Source organism: Chrysemys picta, unplaced genomic scaffold (genome assembly GCF_011386835.1).
Source record: "Chrysemys picta bellii isolate R12L10 unplaced genomic scaffold, ASM1138683v2 scaf429, whole genome shotgun sequence".
Taxonomy (NCBI): Eukaryota; Metazoa; Chordata; order Testudines; family Emydidae; genus Chrysemys; species Chrysemys picta.
In genome coordinates, this window is record NW_027053136.1 from 8,235 (window position 1) to 22,136 (window position 13,902).

A 13,902-nucleotide genomic window follows, 5' to 3' on the forward strand; every position below is an offset into this window, starting at 1 on the left:
CATTGTTATTTGTTTGTACTGCCACTGGCTGCACAGCGTCAGTCTGAGCCCGGGGCCCCATTCTGCTAGGCACTGCCCAGCCACACAAAGCTCTCCCTGCCCCAAAGAGCTTCCCCTGAGTCATCGTATCGACCCCACAGGCCCAACGCTCTGCTCCTTCCCACAGGGCCTTCCAACATTTTCAACGTGTTTCTGGGCCTCCAAACCTTTTCATAAAATCACGTCTCTGGGTGAGTTACGGCTTTGCTCCTCCCCCACCCACTGGGAGCGTCCTGAATGCCGCCAAACAGCTGTGTGTTGTGGCAGGCAGAAGGCCCTGGGAGGGAGGGGGGCGGAGTTGGTTAGCGGGAGATGGCCTGGAGGGAGGGTAGAGCTTGGCTGCCAGTGGGTGCTAAGCACCCGCTAATTTTTCCCCCATGCAGTCAGCACCTATGATCCGCTCCCCCAAATCAAAATTCCTACAGATTTTGGAACAGAGGGTCCTGTGGCACCTTTAAGACTAACGGAAGTATTGGGAGCAAGTCTGACTTGCATCTGAAGAAGTGAGGTTCTTACCCACGAAAGCTTATGCCCCCAATACTTCTGTTAGTCTTAAAGGTGCCACAGCACCCTCTGTTGCTTTTTACAGATTCAGACTAACACGGCTACCCCTCTGATACTAGAGATTTTGGGTGCATCTCTCAATGTTGTAAATGTTACTAGCTTCTGTGGGTGCGTGTCTCTCTGGGTGGGTGTCCAGGTGTGTTTATGTATAAGTTTATTGTGATGTCACGTATCCCAACAGCAAAGAATGTTCTGCTTCAGCATTCTTGCCCTGCCTTCAGTCTGCCAACTGGCTTGGTTGACGACGGCTGGTGACCCAAGGAGCTGCTGATAGACGCGTACTATCCATCTGTCAACAACTTCTTGAATCAGTTTCTTGAACCAATTTCCACAGGTGTTCGAAAGAAGATGAGTTTTTACAGAAGGTAATTCCCAGATTCCCAGGCGCTGATTGGCAGGGCTGCTGGTGGGCGGGAGGTGCTGGGGGCTGGAGGGGGAGAGCGGATGGGGGGCTGCTGACATATTCCTGTGGCTCTTTGGCAATGTTCATTGGTAAATTCTGGCTCCTTCTCAGGCTCCGCTTGGCCACCCCCGTCCTAGGGACTGGTGGGGGCCAGCGTTGCAACAGTCAGTTCTCAACGTTCCGTTTTGATTTGAATGTGGGCATCTTTCAGTTCCCCGTCTGCGTCAGCCTTCCACGTTCTCTGGAGGCAGATTTCCATGATTTTATCTTTCAGCAGACGAGTATGGGTGAATTTCCATGGATAGAACCTAAAGGGAAGATAACAAAACTCATGTAAAATTTACATTGATATCTCCATAAATAGTATTTCCCTTGGAGTTGCCCCTAAAGTAAAGCACATTGGAAAAAATAACCCCAACTATACATACAATATGATGGGGGCTAATTTAGCTACAACAAGTCAGGAAAAAGATCTTGGAGTCATCGTGGATAGTTCTTTGAAGATGTCCACGCAGTGTGCAGCGGCGGTCAAAAAAGCAAACAGGATGTTAGCAATCATTAAAAAGTGGAGAGAGAATAAGACTGAGAATATATTATTGCCCTTATATAAATCGATGGTACGCCCACATCTCGAATACTGCGTACAGATGTGGTCTCCTCATCTCAAAAAAGATATACTGGCACTGGAAAAGGTTCAGAGAAGGGCAACTAAAATGATTAGGGGTTTGGAACGGGTCCCATATGAGGAGAGATTAAAGACTCTTCAGCTTGGAAAAGAGGAGACTAAGGGGGGATATGATAGAGGTATATAAAATCATGAGTGATGTGGAGAAAGTGGATAAGGAAAAGTTATTTACTTATTCCCATAATACAAGAACTAGGGGTCATCAAATGAAATTAATAGGCAGCAGGTTTAAAACAAATAAAAGGAAGTTCTTCTTCACACAGCACACAGTCAACTTGTGGAACTCCTTACTTGAGGAGGTTGTGAAGGCTAGGACTATAACAACGTTTAAAAGAGAACTGGATAAATTCATGGTGGTTAGGTCCATTAATGGCTATTAGCCAGGATGGGTAAGGAATGGTGTCCCTAGCCTCTGTTTGTCAGAGGGTGGAGATGGATGGCAGGAGAGAGATCACTTGATCATTGCCTGTTAGGTTCACTCCCTCTGGGGCACCTGGCATTGGCCACTGTCGGTAGACGGGATACTGGTCTAGATGGACCTTTGGTCTGACCCAGTACGGCCGTTCTTATGTTCTTATATTCTTATGTTCTGTTATGTTCTAATTCACTCATTGCCTTCAAGTTGTGAATCTAAACCTTTTGTCTCATGTAATGATTGGCTAATGTATGTGTATTGAGACAATATCTATCTCAGACTTTACATGATTGAAACACACATAAATGAGATCAAAAAATGCAGAAGAAAGAAATCTTAAGCTATTGAAAGGGATACAGCTCCACTCCCATCCCCTGGCTGTCATCTTGGCAGTTCTCTCAGAAATAATCTCATGGAGATAGACTTCAAAACTCTCTACAAATTCTACTATACCCCCATTGGGTTATACAATAGATGTGTAAATTCCCCCCTGCAATTCCTTTCCAGGAAAGGGGTTTAAATAAACTGTAGCCTACATTGGTCATGGGTCTCGGTGTGATTTCTTTCTTATTGTGTTGGTGGCCAAACTTCTGACTGCATGTTATAAATAGCATGGGAAATTCTTCATTTAAAGTTTACTGATTATTTTCCCCATGCTAATAAATTCCAGATATTGAAATAGTTGAGAATAAATCAACATATTTGCAGCTGCAAATCCATCCTTCCAGACCCTCAAATCTTCTTGATGACAATCTTTTGTTCCTTTTACTGGGTTCTCTGGGAACAAAGGTTTATTGGTTTTCAGCTTGGCCCCATCTGTTCCCAGAGTCCCAACATTCTGTGCACAAAGGAGTGGGGTTAATAATGAAGCAGTTTTGCAACTAGACCCAGGCAATGACCAAAGAAAATATAAATTGACCTTTGCTGTTTCCATGTCTGCCCAATGGCAGAGGAGGCGTGAGATCCATGAGGTGAGAGTCAGGCTAGGAAATGTAGCCAGCGACTGTGCTAGCAAGGGAGGAATTACAGATCTGGTGGATGGAGGTTTCCTGTTAGAGAACAAAAGGGGAGAACCTGTGATGTGCTCTGTCCAAGGAAGGTTATGAGAAAGAGGGAACAGGGATCCAGGTGCCTTTCCCCAAGGAAACCTCAGACAAAGTATCTCCTCTTGGACAGGAGCAGCAACCTTCACACTAGCAGTTAGAGCCATCTTTAGGTTCAGAAATTCATAGTTTCAAAGGCTCTAAGGCCAGTCCTGATCATCTAGTCTGACCCCCTACATAACACAGGCCCTAGAACGTCTGCAGAAGAATTTCTGTTTCACCACGGTCCCATGTGTCTTCAGCTGGGTCTAATCATGGGGGTAGAGTTCAGGGGTACAGTGTTTAACTACAGATCAAATGGTCCTTTAGTCACATCCTAGTGCCCCCTTTGAAGTCTCTGTTAATAAGCAGCAGGTTTCACACAAACAAAAGGAAGTATTTTTCACACAACGCACAGTTAACCTGTGGAACTCTTTTCCGGAGGATGTTGTGAAGTCCAAGACTTTAACAGAGTTCAAAAAGGAACTAGATACATTTATGCAGGAGAGGTCCATTAATGGCTATTAGCCAGGATGCACAGGGATGGTGTCCCTAACCTCCATTTGCCAGGAGCCGGAAATGAGCGTCAGGAATGGATCACTTGATCATTCCCTGTTCATTCCCTCTGGGGCACTGGCTACTGTCAGACAGTTTTACCCAGGCTGGGCGATCTTGTGTTGCTTATGTTCTTGGTTGTATGAATTGGCTGGAGCAGTTGGCTTCAAAAGACCAGTCTCTTGGATCTGTGAATCCTGGGCAAACTAATTCCTTTCCTTTAGAGAATGACAGAAAAACCCATTTCCTCCTTCTTTCTACTCCAGGCTTCGTTCCTTTTTCCAAAGACTCGCCTCTAGGGAGCACAGAGAGATCCCTGTGCACAAAGTGTTCCCCCAACCTGCAGCAATCGAGGCATGCTCTGTCCTCAGCCAGCAAGAACAGGCCTTGCCAGAGAAGCCCCAGAGAAGCAAATGCTCATGGACCATCTTATCAGGCATGAAAAGACTCTGTGTCTGTAGCCAGTCTGACACCTTGATGGCAGAGAGCAATGAGGAGAGAACAGTTTCTTCACCACGAAGGTGGACGCACTTGTCCCTGAAGAAGAAAACAGCTGAGACCCAGGTGGAGTCAGAGGAGGTGAAGCTGCAGGAGAACACAGAACAAGTTGAACTGGATCTTACAGGTGAGGATTCAATCCACATGGTTTGTGGCGAGGAGCATGTGAGGAATACTCACACCAGTCACTCTACAAGCCTTACACATCAGGGCTTCTCACGGGACAGTGATGGGAACCTCAGACTCTGGAATCCATTTAGTGCCGGATCCTCCTGGACAGGGTGGCCGAGGTCCATCGCTGAGGTGGGGAGAGCTGACAGTGTCAGATCACCCCCCTCGGGGGGTCTGGCACTGTGGGGTGGGGAGTACTAACATTGCTCCAGGCTGTAAGGAGAACAGAGAGGCTGGATGTTGTAGGAAATCATTTCTTGTCTCCTGGATCGGGTCTGTTTCATCAGTAAAATGCTCCAGAGGTCTCAGCAGGTCACAGCTGGGAACCGTACCAGAGCTGAGTCATTACTTCTTGGGGGGTTAAGTGCAAATGAGGCCTGTTGCCCATCACTGACAGGAACGCTGTGCAAGGGGAGGGGAAGAGTAGAATACACCATGGAAAAGAAACTGGCCCCTAGATCAGAGGAAGCCTCATGTGGTAAAAGCCCCCAGCGAAGAGCCATGAGATCGGAGTTCTCTGCTTAGCTCTGCCCACAACCTTCAGTCTGACCCTGGGCAAGTCGCTTCAGGGCTCTGGGCCCGACTTCCGTCCTCTGTAAACCAGGGATAACACATGGAAAAGCGAAATGTTACGAATGTTTCTTTCTGCTTCAGGGACGAAGGAGGAGCCGTCTGAGTCGAAGGGGAAGTGGGGAAAAGGGAGTCCAGAAGAGCAGGAAGAAGAGCGCGCTCCCATCCCCTCATTACCAAGCAGCTCCCATATGACAATGGTAATGACGCTTTGTGACTGAGATAATGGAAAGCATCCCCTGCTGTGTGTATTAATGTCTCCCGGAGCTGGTATCTCTGACAGGAGAACTACCTGCCCCTTGCTCAGGGAGCTGAAAGGAAACATTCTGCACGTCATCAACTCCAGCCAGTCTTTATGAGTTTCTCTAGGTTGTTTGCATAAGGCAAATAATCCAGATTGACAAAGGGGTTTAGGCACCTAAAGAAGTACACAAGTGCTTAGTGGGATTCGCAGAAGTGCCTGACTCAGGTGCCTGATTCTGATGCACTTTTCATGGCACACAGGCACTGCTGAAAATCCTACGAGGCCCATCCCTGCACTTGTAGACACTGAGACACCATTGTAACTCTGATGATTAGTGACAGAGCACCCTGCAGCACATACAAAAGTCTGCAATTCTGGGAGCTTCTGACACGCCGGGGGGCTGGAGTAGCTATGCGAGTGTGTCACTCTGGTGTGCTCTGCTGTGTCCTCAGCTGCTGCCATCCAGGACAGACGGTGCTGATCCAGACACGCAGGCCAGCTGCAGTAATACTCAGGACGTGCCTGAGACACCAGGACAAAGGCCTCCAGCACCCCAGGCCCTGGGTTTAGAAGACCCTGGAACCAGGTCCCCTGGACTAACATTGTGCCCAGTGAGTTCTGACCCACAAGGGTCTGGCCCCAGAAGCCCACAGTTTGGGATTCTCCTCAGCCAGGCAGACTCGCTCCTTCAGTCGAAGCTACTTTCTGTCCTGCCGGCGATTTCTGCCTGTTTTGTGGCAGCGCCACACGCTGCGGGGTGGGGAAGGAAGAGGCATTTCCGTTGGGGCCTGTTCTCAGTCCTTTCCACGCAGACACCGTGGGCTGCTAGAGTTGCTGAGCCAATCTGCTCAGGCGCTCGGGGTGGGATGGGACGTGGGGCAGGTTCTCCAGCGACCCCTCGGCTGCACTCAACAAGCAACTTGAATGGGCTTTGCAGGCCATTGGGGCTTTCTCAGCACAAGCTGGGCTCCTGGGAGGAGGGGCTAGAGAGGGAGGAAATGGGGTGGCCCTTGGGGTCCCAGCACTGGCTGAGAGGCTCCCATCTCTTCTCAGGCAGAGGGGGCGAGGGGAGCGGATGAAAGACTGAGGAAACCTCGGCACCTGTTGAGGCTTTTTAAGAAAAGGGCTCAGCCGGAGTCTCCATGCTCACTAGGCCCTGCCGAACTCCCGCGGAGACAGACTATTCCAGGGCAGCTGCCCAATGGAAATACTCCGTCCCAACAGGCTTTGTCCTTGTTCATCGCAGACCCCTGGGGAGCAGCTTTCCTCAGCCCAGCCCCAAGCCCTGCTGATGAGAGCCGTGAAGGGTCTGACAACACCCACCCTGGAGCGATTTAAAGCCGCAGAGGAAGAGCTGAGGGCCATCGTATCTCTACACGGAGACAAGATGGAGAGAGTAAGAGACTCCCGCCGTGGGGCAGAGGATGCTGCGCAGAGAGGGGGAGGGGAGAATTTCCTCTCCTAGGAAACCGTTCCTGGGACACGCTGGCATGGTGCTTTGAAGGTTGGCTCAGCCCCTTTCCATTCATCGCTTGGCCGCGGGGATCCGCGGCGTCAGGTTTGTAACGTGCTCTCTGCCCGCTGGAGCTCTGACACGTCCCTGAGGACAGCCCAGCCACACTGAAGGTGCCGATAGCCCCAGCCCTGGCAGCGCAGCACTTACCTAGTCTGCCAATGGGCCTCCACATTAGGCTCCAGGAGCAGACATGGTTTCCTCAGACATGCTGCAGGGCCTTGTTTGTCCAGCTGAAGTATCAGGAGGAATTTGGCTTTGCACTTTTCTCTCTGTCTCTCCCAAGCTCTGATCCTGTTGCCCATCCCCACAGATCTGAGTGTCTGCCCCCCTGAATTAGATTGGCCTAGGGAGGTCTCTGGCAGACTTCATTTCTACATCCCCTGGGTAGGAGGCTCTCGGTATCATTTACTCCCCCGATTAATGAAACTCCACCACCCTCCTGGGAGGTAGGAATTGAACCCATTGGACACCTGGGGAAACTGAAGTCCAGAGAGCTCCTTGACTTGCCCAAGCCTGCGCAGGTGGGTTATTGAGAAAGGAATCAGGGTTCATGTTCCCTACAGTTCTTTAAACGTTGCCTTTTATCACTCAGCCTGGAAATAGGTGACATTCCCGCCCTTCTCCAAATACCGCCTGCCCGTGGCGAGTCAGTGCAGACTTATTCCCTTCCTGGGCTTTGGCTTTCCTGGAAACTCGGAGACTCATAAACGAACCGAATCCTCAGCCTGAGCTTCCTCCCCAAACCTGCCTGTTCCTCGGGTTCCCTGCAGGTCGTCCCTGTCTCTGGCCAAGTTCCCTGTTTCCAGCAGGTCCCGGCGGGAAGTTAACAAATGGCCCCTCAATCAGCAGATTGATTTGTGCCGGGCTCTACCTCCTGCTAGCAGAACAGGTCAACAGAATCCAGCCACCCGGGTTGTAGCTCCTGCTCCTTGTTCAGGAGAGGAAAGAGCAATGATCGATTCCTCATGGAAGAGCGCTAGGGGGTGGCTTGTCCCTTTCGGGTCTGTCTACCCTGTGCTGCAAACTCTGCAGCAGGAGCCGTAAAGCCTGGCCCTATGGACTTGGGCTCCCAGGGCTGGCACTGTGGGGCCAAACAGCAATGCAGCCTCTTCTGGGCTTGGGCTGGAACTTGAGCTCTGAAGCCAGGGGAGGAGGGGGCTTCAGAGCCTGGGCTTCAGCCCAAGTCACCATGTCTGCACTGCTGTTCTGAGTGCCACAGCCTGAGCCCGAGGTTAGAGACCTGGCTTTAAGATTTGTTACGCCAGGTTTTAAAATCCCACAGTGTAGAGGTTCTCCATAGGGCTGGGGCCTGGAGCTGGCTAGTCCCATCCACGTAGCCCTGCCTGCCATCGCTGGGATGGGCTCTGGGGTACATCCGTAGAACCAGCTAGGTTTGGAGCAGTGCTTCTCTACCTGGGACATCCTCAGGGGCAAAGAGATAGTATTGGATGTGGCCCACACGGAAACTAGGTTGATAACCACTGGTCTGGAGGAACTGATCGTGGTAGAAAGAGCAACAGGAAGTTGCAGAGATGGAGGAAAGGCTCCTGCAGGGAAGCCCTTGAGAGCAGGGCTGCGAGCAGTTTGCTAAGGCAGGGAAGGCCCTGGGACATCAGGGGAGTTTGAGCTGTGCCCACGGTCAGGTTTTGGGGAAGGCTTTTGTGTGTGTTTCTGAGCCTAAGGTGCTAAACCAGACCTCAGGAAGACTGGGGTTCCTGTACTTGTCAAAGCCTCTTTCTTGAGATTATGGAGGAGTAGAGATGGGAAAGTGAGGTGAGAGGCAGTTTGCAGGGCTGCCAGATGGGGTTACCTGGGAGGAGGTCACTCATTGATAAATCCATCCCTCAACTTTCTGGCTTTCTTCCAGGTTGGAGACGTTGTTGGAAGGATCTTAATGTGGCTAGATGACGTCTGTGATCCCAGAGCCAGAAAAGCAGCGCTGAGGGCCACGGCCTTGCTGGCTCGCTCCCACCCCCAGGATGTGGTTCTGAGCTGTGTGGCGCACACGCTGTCATCGGACAGGTAGGGAGCTGCTCTGTTATCACCTCGGGCCATTATTTCTCTTCCTGCTCCTACAGACAGGCCACCGTCCGGGAAGGGTCTGTCAGGCTCACACAGTTGGAGGGAGTTTCCTGCGGTGCAGAGAGCTGTCCATTCTCACTAAGAGGACATGCCCAGGCACAGCCACTGAGGAGCCAACCCCTCCTCCTGCACTCCCCGGGATGGAGACGTGCCAGTTTTCTGGAGAATTCCAGCATTGTCCTGATTTCGATGGGTCACTCCACTTGCTCTCTGATCCAGTACAGGGCCAATAAATGACTTTGGGGCTCACTCCACATCCCTGGGTCATGAGGTCTGGCTGCTCCCTATTGCGTGAGAGAGGGCAGAGATGGAAAAGGCCCATGAGGCCCATCTGTCTGTCCCCTGGGGACCAGTGCAGGATTGTTACCTGTAGTCAGATCCCTAGTTATTCCATGGCTGAGGAAGTGCTGAGAAAATGCACTCATCCTTATGGAGCTGTACAGCAGAGATAAATCTCTTAAGACACAAATTTCCAGCCCTTATTGTTGCAACAACAAAAAAAATCATCCACACATGACCTGAGCGTAAATGCAGTGCAGCCTGCCTGAGTCTGCAGACAGCCGGGAATAATGGCTCTGAGCGGGGTGAGTGCCTCTTTTCATCTGAGTCCTGCTGGTTATTGCCGATCACTTTGCAGAGTCATCCAGCTGAGGTGTTTATAACACAATCCCCATGTGCCTAGGGGCCGTGAAACCCAACTGGACCCTAGCCAGAGGTCAAAACGCCGGCTTTCCTCGGCATCCTCTGCAGTGCAGTTCTGCACTGACCACAGACAAATCTGTGTCACATGGGAGAGCAAATTGAAGAGCAGCACGAAAGAAATTGACTTTCTTACCCAATGCAGTTACCAGAGGAATACAGTGCTGGTTTTCATATTGATTTGAATGTTTGATTTGTAAACCTTTCAGGTTTGAATTCCTTGAAACAGCCACAGTGCTTTCCAGGGTCTGTGCTCAGAAGCTATAGAAACTTGGCAGCGTTGGCACAGAATTTCAGCCAAGCTTCCTGAAGATCTCAAATCCAGGCCATTTACTCTTGATTTGTCCAACCTAATTCTCAATGTCCCCAGGGCTTGACCACCATGTCCGACCTTCCTCACCAAACTTGGAAGTCCAATGACTGGAGTCTTTTGGATCCATCTGCAGTCTTCCTCTGCAGATGCCTGCGAGGACCAGCAGTGCTTAGATCAGCAAGAATGGAGAGAAGAGAGGAGGGGGATTTCAGTACTAGTTTCCTTCCATCTCTGTCCCACTGGGCAGTACAATCTCCCCTTCCAAACTCCTGAGTCCTCTCCTATCAGGGCATGTTCTGATTCAGTGTCTGACCCTGCCCACCACACTGCAGTAGGATTGAGCTGTTAAGAGACACTTGGCCAAACGCTGGGTCTCAGTTACACCCCCAAATAGCCAGAGTAACTCCAGTGAGGTCAGGCAAGTTCCTCGGGACTGACCCTAGCATAACAGAGCAGAATTTTGCACAGTCTGGGGGTCACAGTTTGGTGGTCACTCTGTGGTCAGTACATGGTCACTGTCTTGGAAACAGCGGTTGTAGCTTCAGGAACAATAGCCCATTAGGGGAAAGGAATAAATACAACGTTCTCTGAAGGGACTTGCCCTGCCTCAGCCTCTCTGCACCAATCGGTGTGTCCTCTGAGAGATGCCTTTCCTGCCTACACGCCAAGTCTCTCCCTGGGGAGGGCAAGAGGTGGCCAAGCAGGGAAGGTCAGACTTCTGTTTCTGAATTTGCAGATGTGCCATTGAGCTGTGGAAGGCCTTGGGTGAAGAACCACAGCTCACCAGGGAGGTGCTGCAGCAGCTGCTGGACAAGCTCCAGCAGAGACGCCGGGAGGAGAAGAGCGGCAATGTGTCTCTGGCTGTAAGTGAGATTTGAGATGTCACTTTGCCAACCCGCCACCGCAGGGAGGATGGTGCATCTGTGTGTGCGCGGGAGCTTCACCCCTTCTTAGCTTCAGGCCATGGCTCCACTACACAATGAAGTCGACCTAACTTACCTCGGCATACAGCCGCCACAGCAATTCCATCCCTTGTGTGTGTCTGCACTTTGCTGCTTGTGTCGGCAGTGCACGTCCTCGCCAGAAGCGCTCGTCTTGATTGTACGGTCAGGGTGGGGAGGCTCCTGAAAGCCAGTTGACGTAAGCGATGCGGTGTCTACACTGACACTGCATCGACCTAACTGCATCAACCTGGACTCTCTGCCACTCGTGGAGAGATTTTTAATTATTATTGTTATTAATTTGGAACCGAGGGGCAGTTCTGCCGACGGGAAGGAAATTCCATAGTTAGGGTGATGCTGGGTGAGCGGCCTTGCGTTGACCTAACTCTGTAGTGCAGACCAGGCCTTAGTGTGTCCTGGCCACCTCCTAGCAAACTAAAGACGTGTAAAGAAAGTTTCCCCCAGGTAAAAGTTACAGATCTGAAGTGGTTTATCTGCTGGTACCCTGGCTCAGTTGTCTTCTGCTCTAGATGGCCCTTTAGTGAGCAGCTGCAGTTTCGGTGTCTCTTGGCTCTGTAAACTGTGACTAGAGAGCTTCCCAGCATGGGATCATGAGATGTCCAGTACTTTTGACTGGGCCAGAAACACTGGGCCTATGCGAACGGATCTCCTCAGGATGGTTTCAGCCCGTCCAGTCATGGCTGGAAAGCCAAAGCACAGGGTCTGCACCATTAAGAGAAACAACGGGGAATAACGTCATCCAGAGTCTTCTGATCTTTCCATAGGGCTCCATCCTGCTTTCGTTCCAGGAATGGGTGATGGTTCAGGAGCCTCAAAATGTCTCCTCCCCTCTCAGGAGCCAATCCTCTTTTCTAATACCCTGTGGAGGTGGCAGGTGGCAGATTGGGATAGTTGACTGAAATTCTTTCCCCCCTCCAGGCAATGAGGACCATTTACGAGGTCCTTTTCCTGTGGGGATACCGAGAAGCCATCCTGGAAATGTATCCCCAGATGCTCATCCTCTGCGTCAGGCAAGTGCAGTATGTGATGGAGCTGCGCTTGCCAGGGACCTACAGGGCCAGCGAGACATCCAGCCCCGAGGAGGGGTCCAGCTGCCTCAGCCCCCTAAGGTAATGACTGAAAGGAAAAGGAAGAACAGATTTGTTCTGCTAAACACGTGTGCTCTGTTCATGGCCATCATTTGTTCGGGTGCTGTAGTTCGCCCAGGCTCAGTTCGGTGCAGGTCTCTCTTGAGGGGAAAGGGTTGAGAGCCGTGTGTTCTTGTGAGTCACACTCGCTCATCTGACTCCGTCCACAGGCCAGCTGCTTTCACTACACAGTCAGGCAGCAGTCATGTTTGTGCATCCATCCCCATGTGCCACCTGCCAAAGCGTCAGTGGAAACACAGAGCGCCAGAGGCCACCTCAGGTGCTGTAAACTGACACAGCTTTGCTCGCTTACACCAACTAAGGATCTGGCCGCACATGCCCGCTTGTGTCCTGTTACCTGCCACAGTAAAGAATCAAGTATTCAACCGTATTGAGTGATGACACCAACCATCTTAAGAAGCTAGTGTCAGTAACTGGTTACAAACTCAATGAATCTGCAGTGTAGACAGGGCCCCTTGGGAAGGGAAGCACCATGATATCACACTGGATCTATCCTCGGGGTCGCTAGCTACTGCTGACCATGCTGTGTGTCCCAGGGCTTGTGCAGATTTGCCATGCTTGGGGGTGATCTCGTTGCCTGACACTGGGATTTTTTTGTCTTTAGCACGTCAGTGGAGGCTGTGAAGACTCTTTTTTCCATGCCCGGATACTGGAAGGAATTTGCCGGCATCCAGTTACAGCAGGGTTGGGACATGATATCCTCCCGATATTACTACTCGCAGGGTGTTGGCCTAATTGCAAGGTAGGAGCCCAAAGTTTCCTCTTCATTGGGTCTCTCTTGGCAATGGGATTTCCGTGTGAAATATTCCTCTGTTCCAGCTGCCATCTCAGCCCAGCAACTAGTGAGGAACTCTCTCTCCCCCTTGATAACCACAAGGCACTTTCTGTTCCATGTTCCAGAGCCATGATCGAGTTTGAGAACCCTCAGCTCCCTGCAGTTTTCAGAGAGGCCGTCACCATTGTCCAGAGTCAGAAGGAGGATGAGCAGAGACATATCGCCATGACTTTCTGCACTGAGGTGAGATTCATTAATTGACAGGCACAAGTGGGCTTTCTGCAGAGCAGCTCAGGCCAGTAAGCTCTGGGGCACATTGTCAGGAGCTCAGCAGCCTACAGCCAGCTAGCTCCTCTCCACACATGGATGGCTGTGGGGCACGGCAGAGAGAGGGAGGGAGAGACAGGGTGAGATCGCCCCTGGCTGGATGTGCCTAGATGGGATCATGTGACAAGAGGAGATGTTTCACCACTGCCCCAAGGCCATGCTTCTCTCCTCACCTTTTCTTGGGGTCTGCTTTTCTTCTGCCCCAGGGGTTGTTCCATGGCACTCAATGGGGCCTGGAGATTCCCCTTTCCCTGGGGGTTTATTTGTGACTTATACATTAGTCTAACTTCTGGGAATGAACCAACTGAAAGAGCAGCAACTGGCTCCCTACAGACCAGAGACTTTGTACGGGAGTAAGTGGCCATTTGGTAAAGATGACTGTCCAGGGAACAGACCCCACAAGAAGACCTCTGCTCCTCAACCGGATGTTGATTTGGCTCTTTCCAGTTGCTCCAGAGTCCTTCCATTGAGACGATAGTGACAAAATCAGAGCTCAAGGCGCAGCTCATGGAATGGACCCAGGACAAAAATCCCATCATACGTAGGCTCAGTCTGCGAGGCCTTGGCAGTGTTGTGCTCCAGCCAGCAAAGGTGAGAGGCGTGGATTGCCCGGGGACCGAGGAAGCCCATGTCTATCGAATAGCTCAGAAATGAGAGCGAGATCCCCACACAAGCCTTGTTGTTTAAAGCACAGCATTCAAATGTTGGAGGTGCGTTACTGAGCAAATCAAGGCATGACATGGTCCCTGCTCCCGTGAGCTGACCCCTGATTGCAGATGTGATGCAATGGGGGAGGCGGAGTGAGCAAAGACAAAGGTTACAGTGAGCAGTTGGCACTGAGTGAGAGGAGAATG

General features: G+C 51.1%; 1 protein-coding gene across 1 annotated transcript; it reads left to right on the forward strand.

The window, feature by feature from the left end:
• The first annotated feature begins 4,220 nt into the window (after nucleotides 1-4,220).
• LOC135978750 (maestro heat-like repeat family member 5) lies at nucleotides 4,221-13,702 on the forward strand. The gene is made up of 8 exons (XM_065579562.1): nucleotides 4,221-4,368; nucleotides 5,067-5,182; nucleotides 8,610-8,764; nucleotides 10,573-10,699; nucleotides 11,717-11,907; nucleotides 12,551-12,688; nucleotides 12,847-12,964; nucleotides 13,496-13,702. Exons 1-8 carry the CDS (start codon nucleotides 4,221-4,223, stop codon nucleotides 13,700-13,702), a joined length of 1,200 nt encoding a protein of 399 aa, XP_065435634.1.
• The last annotated feature ends 200 nt before the right edge of the window (nucleotides 13,703-13,902 follow it).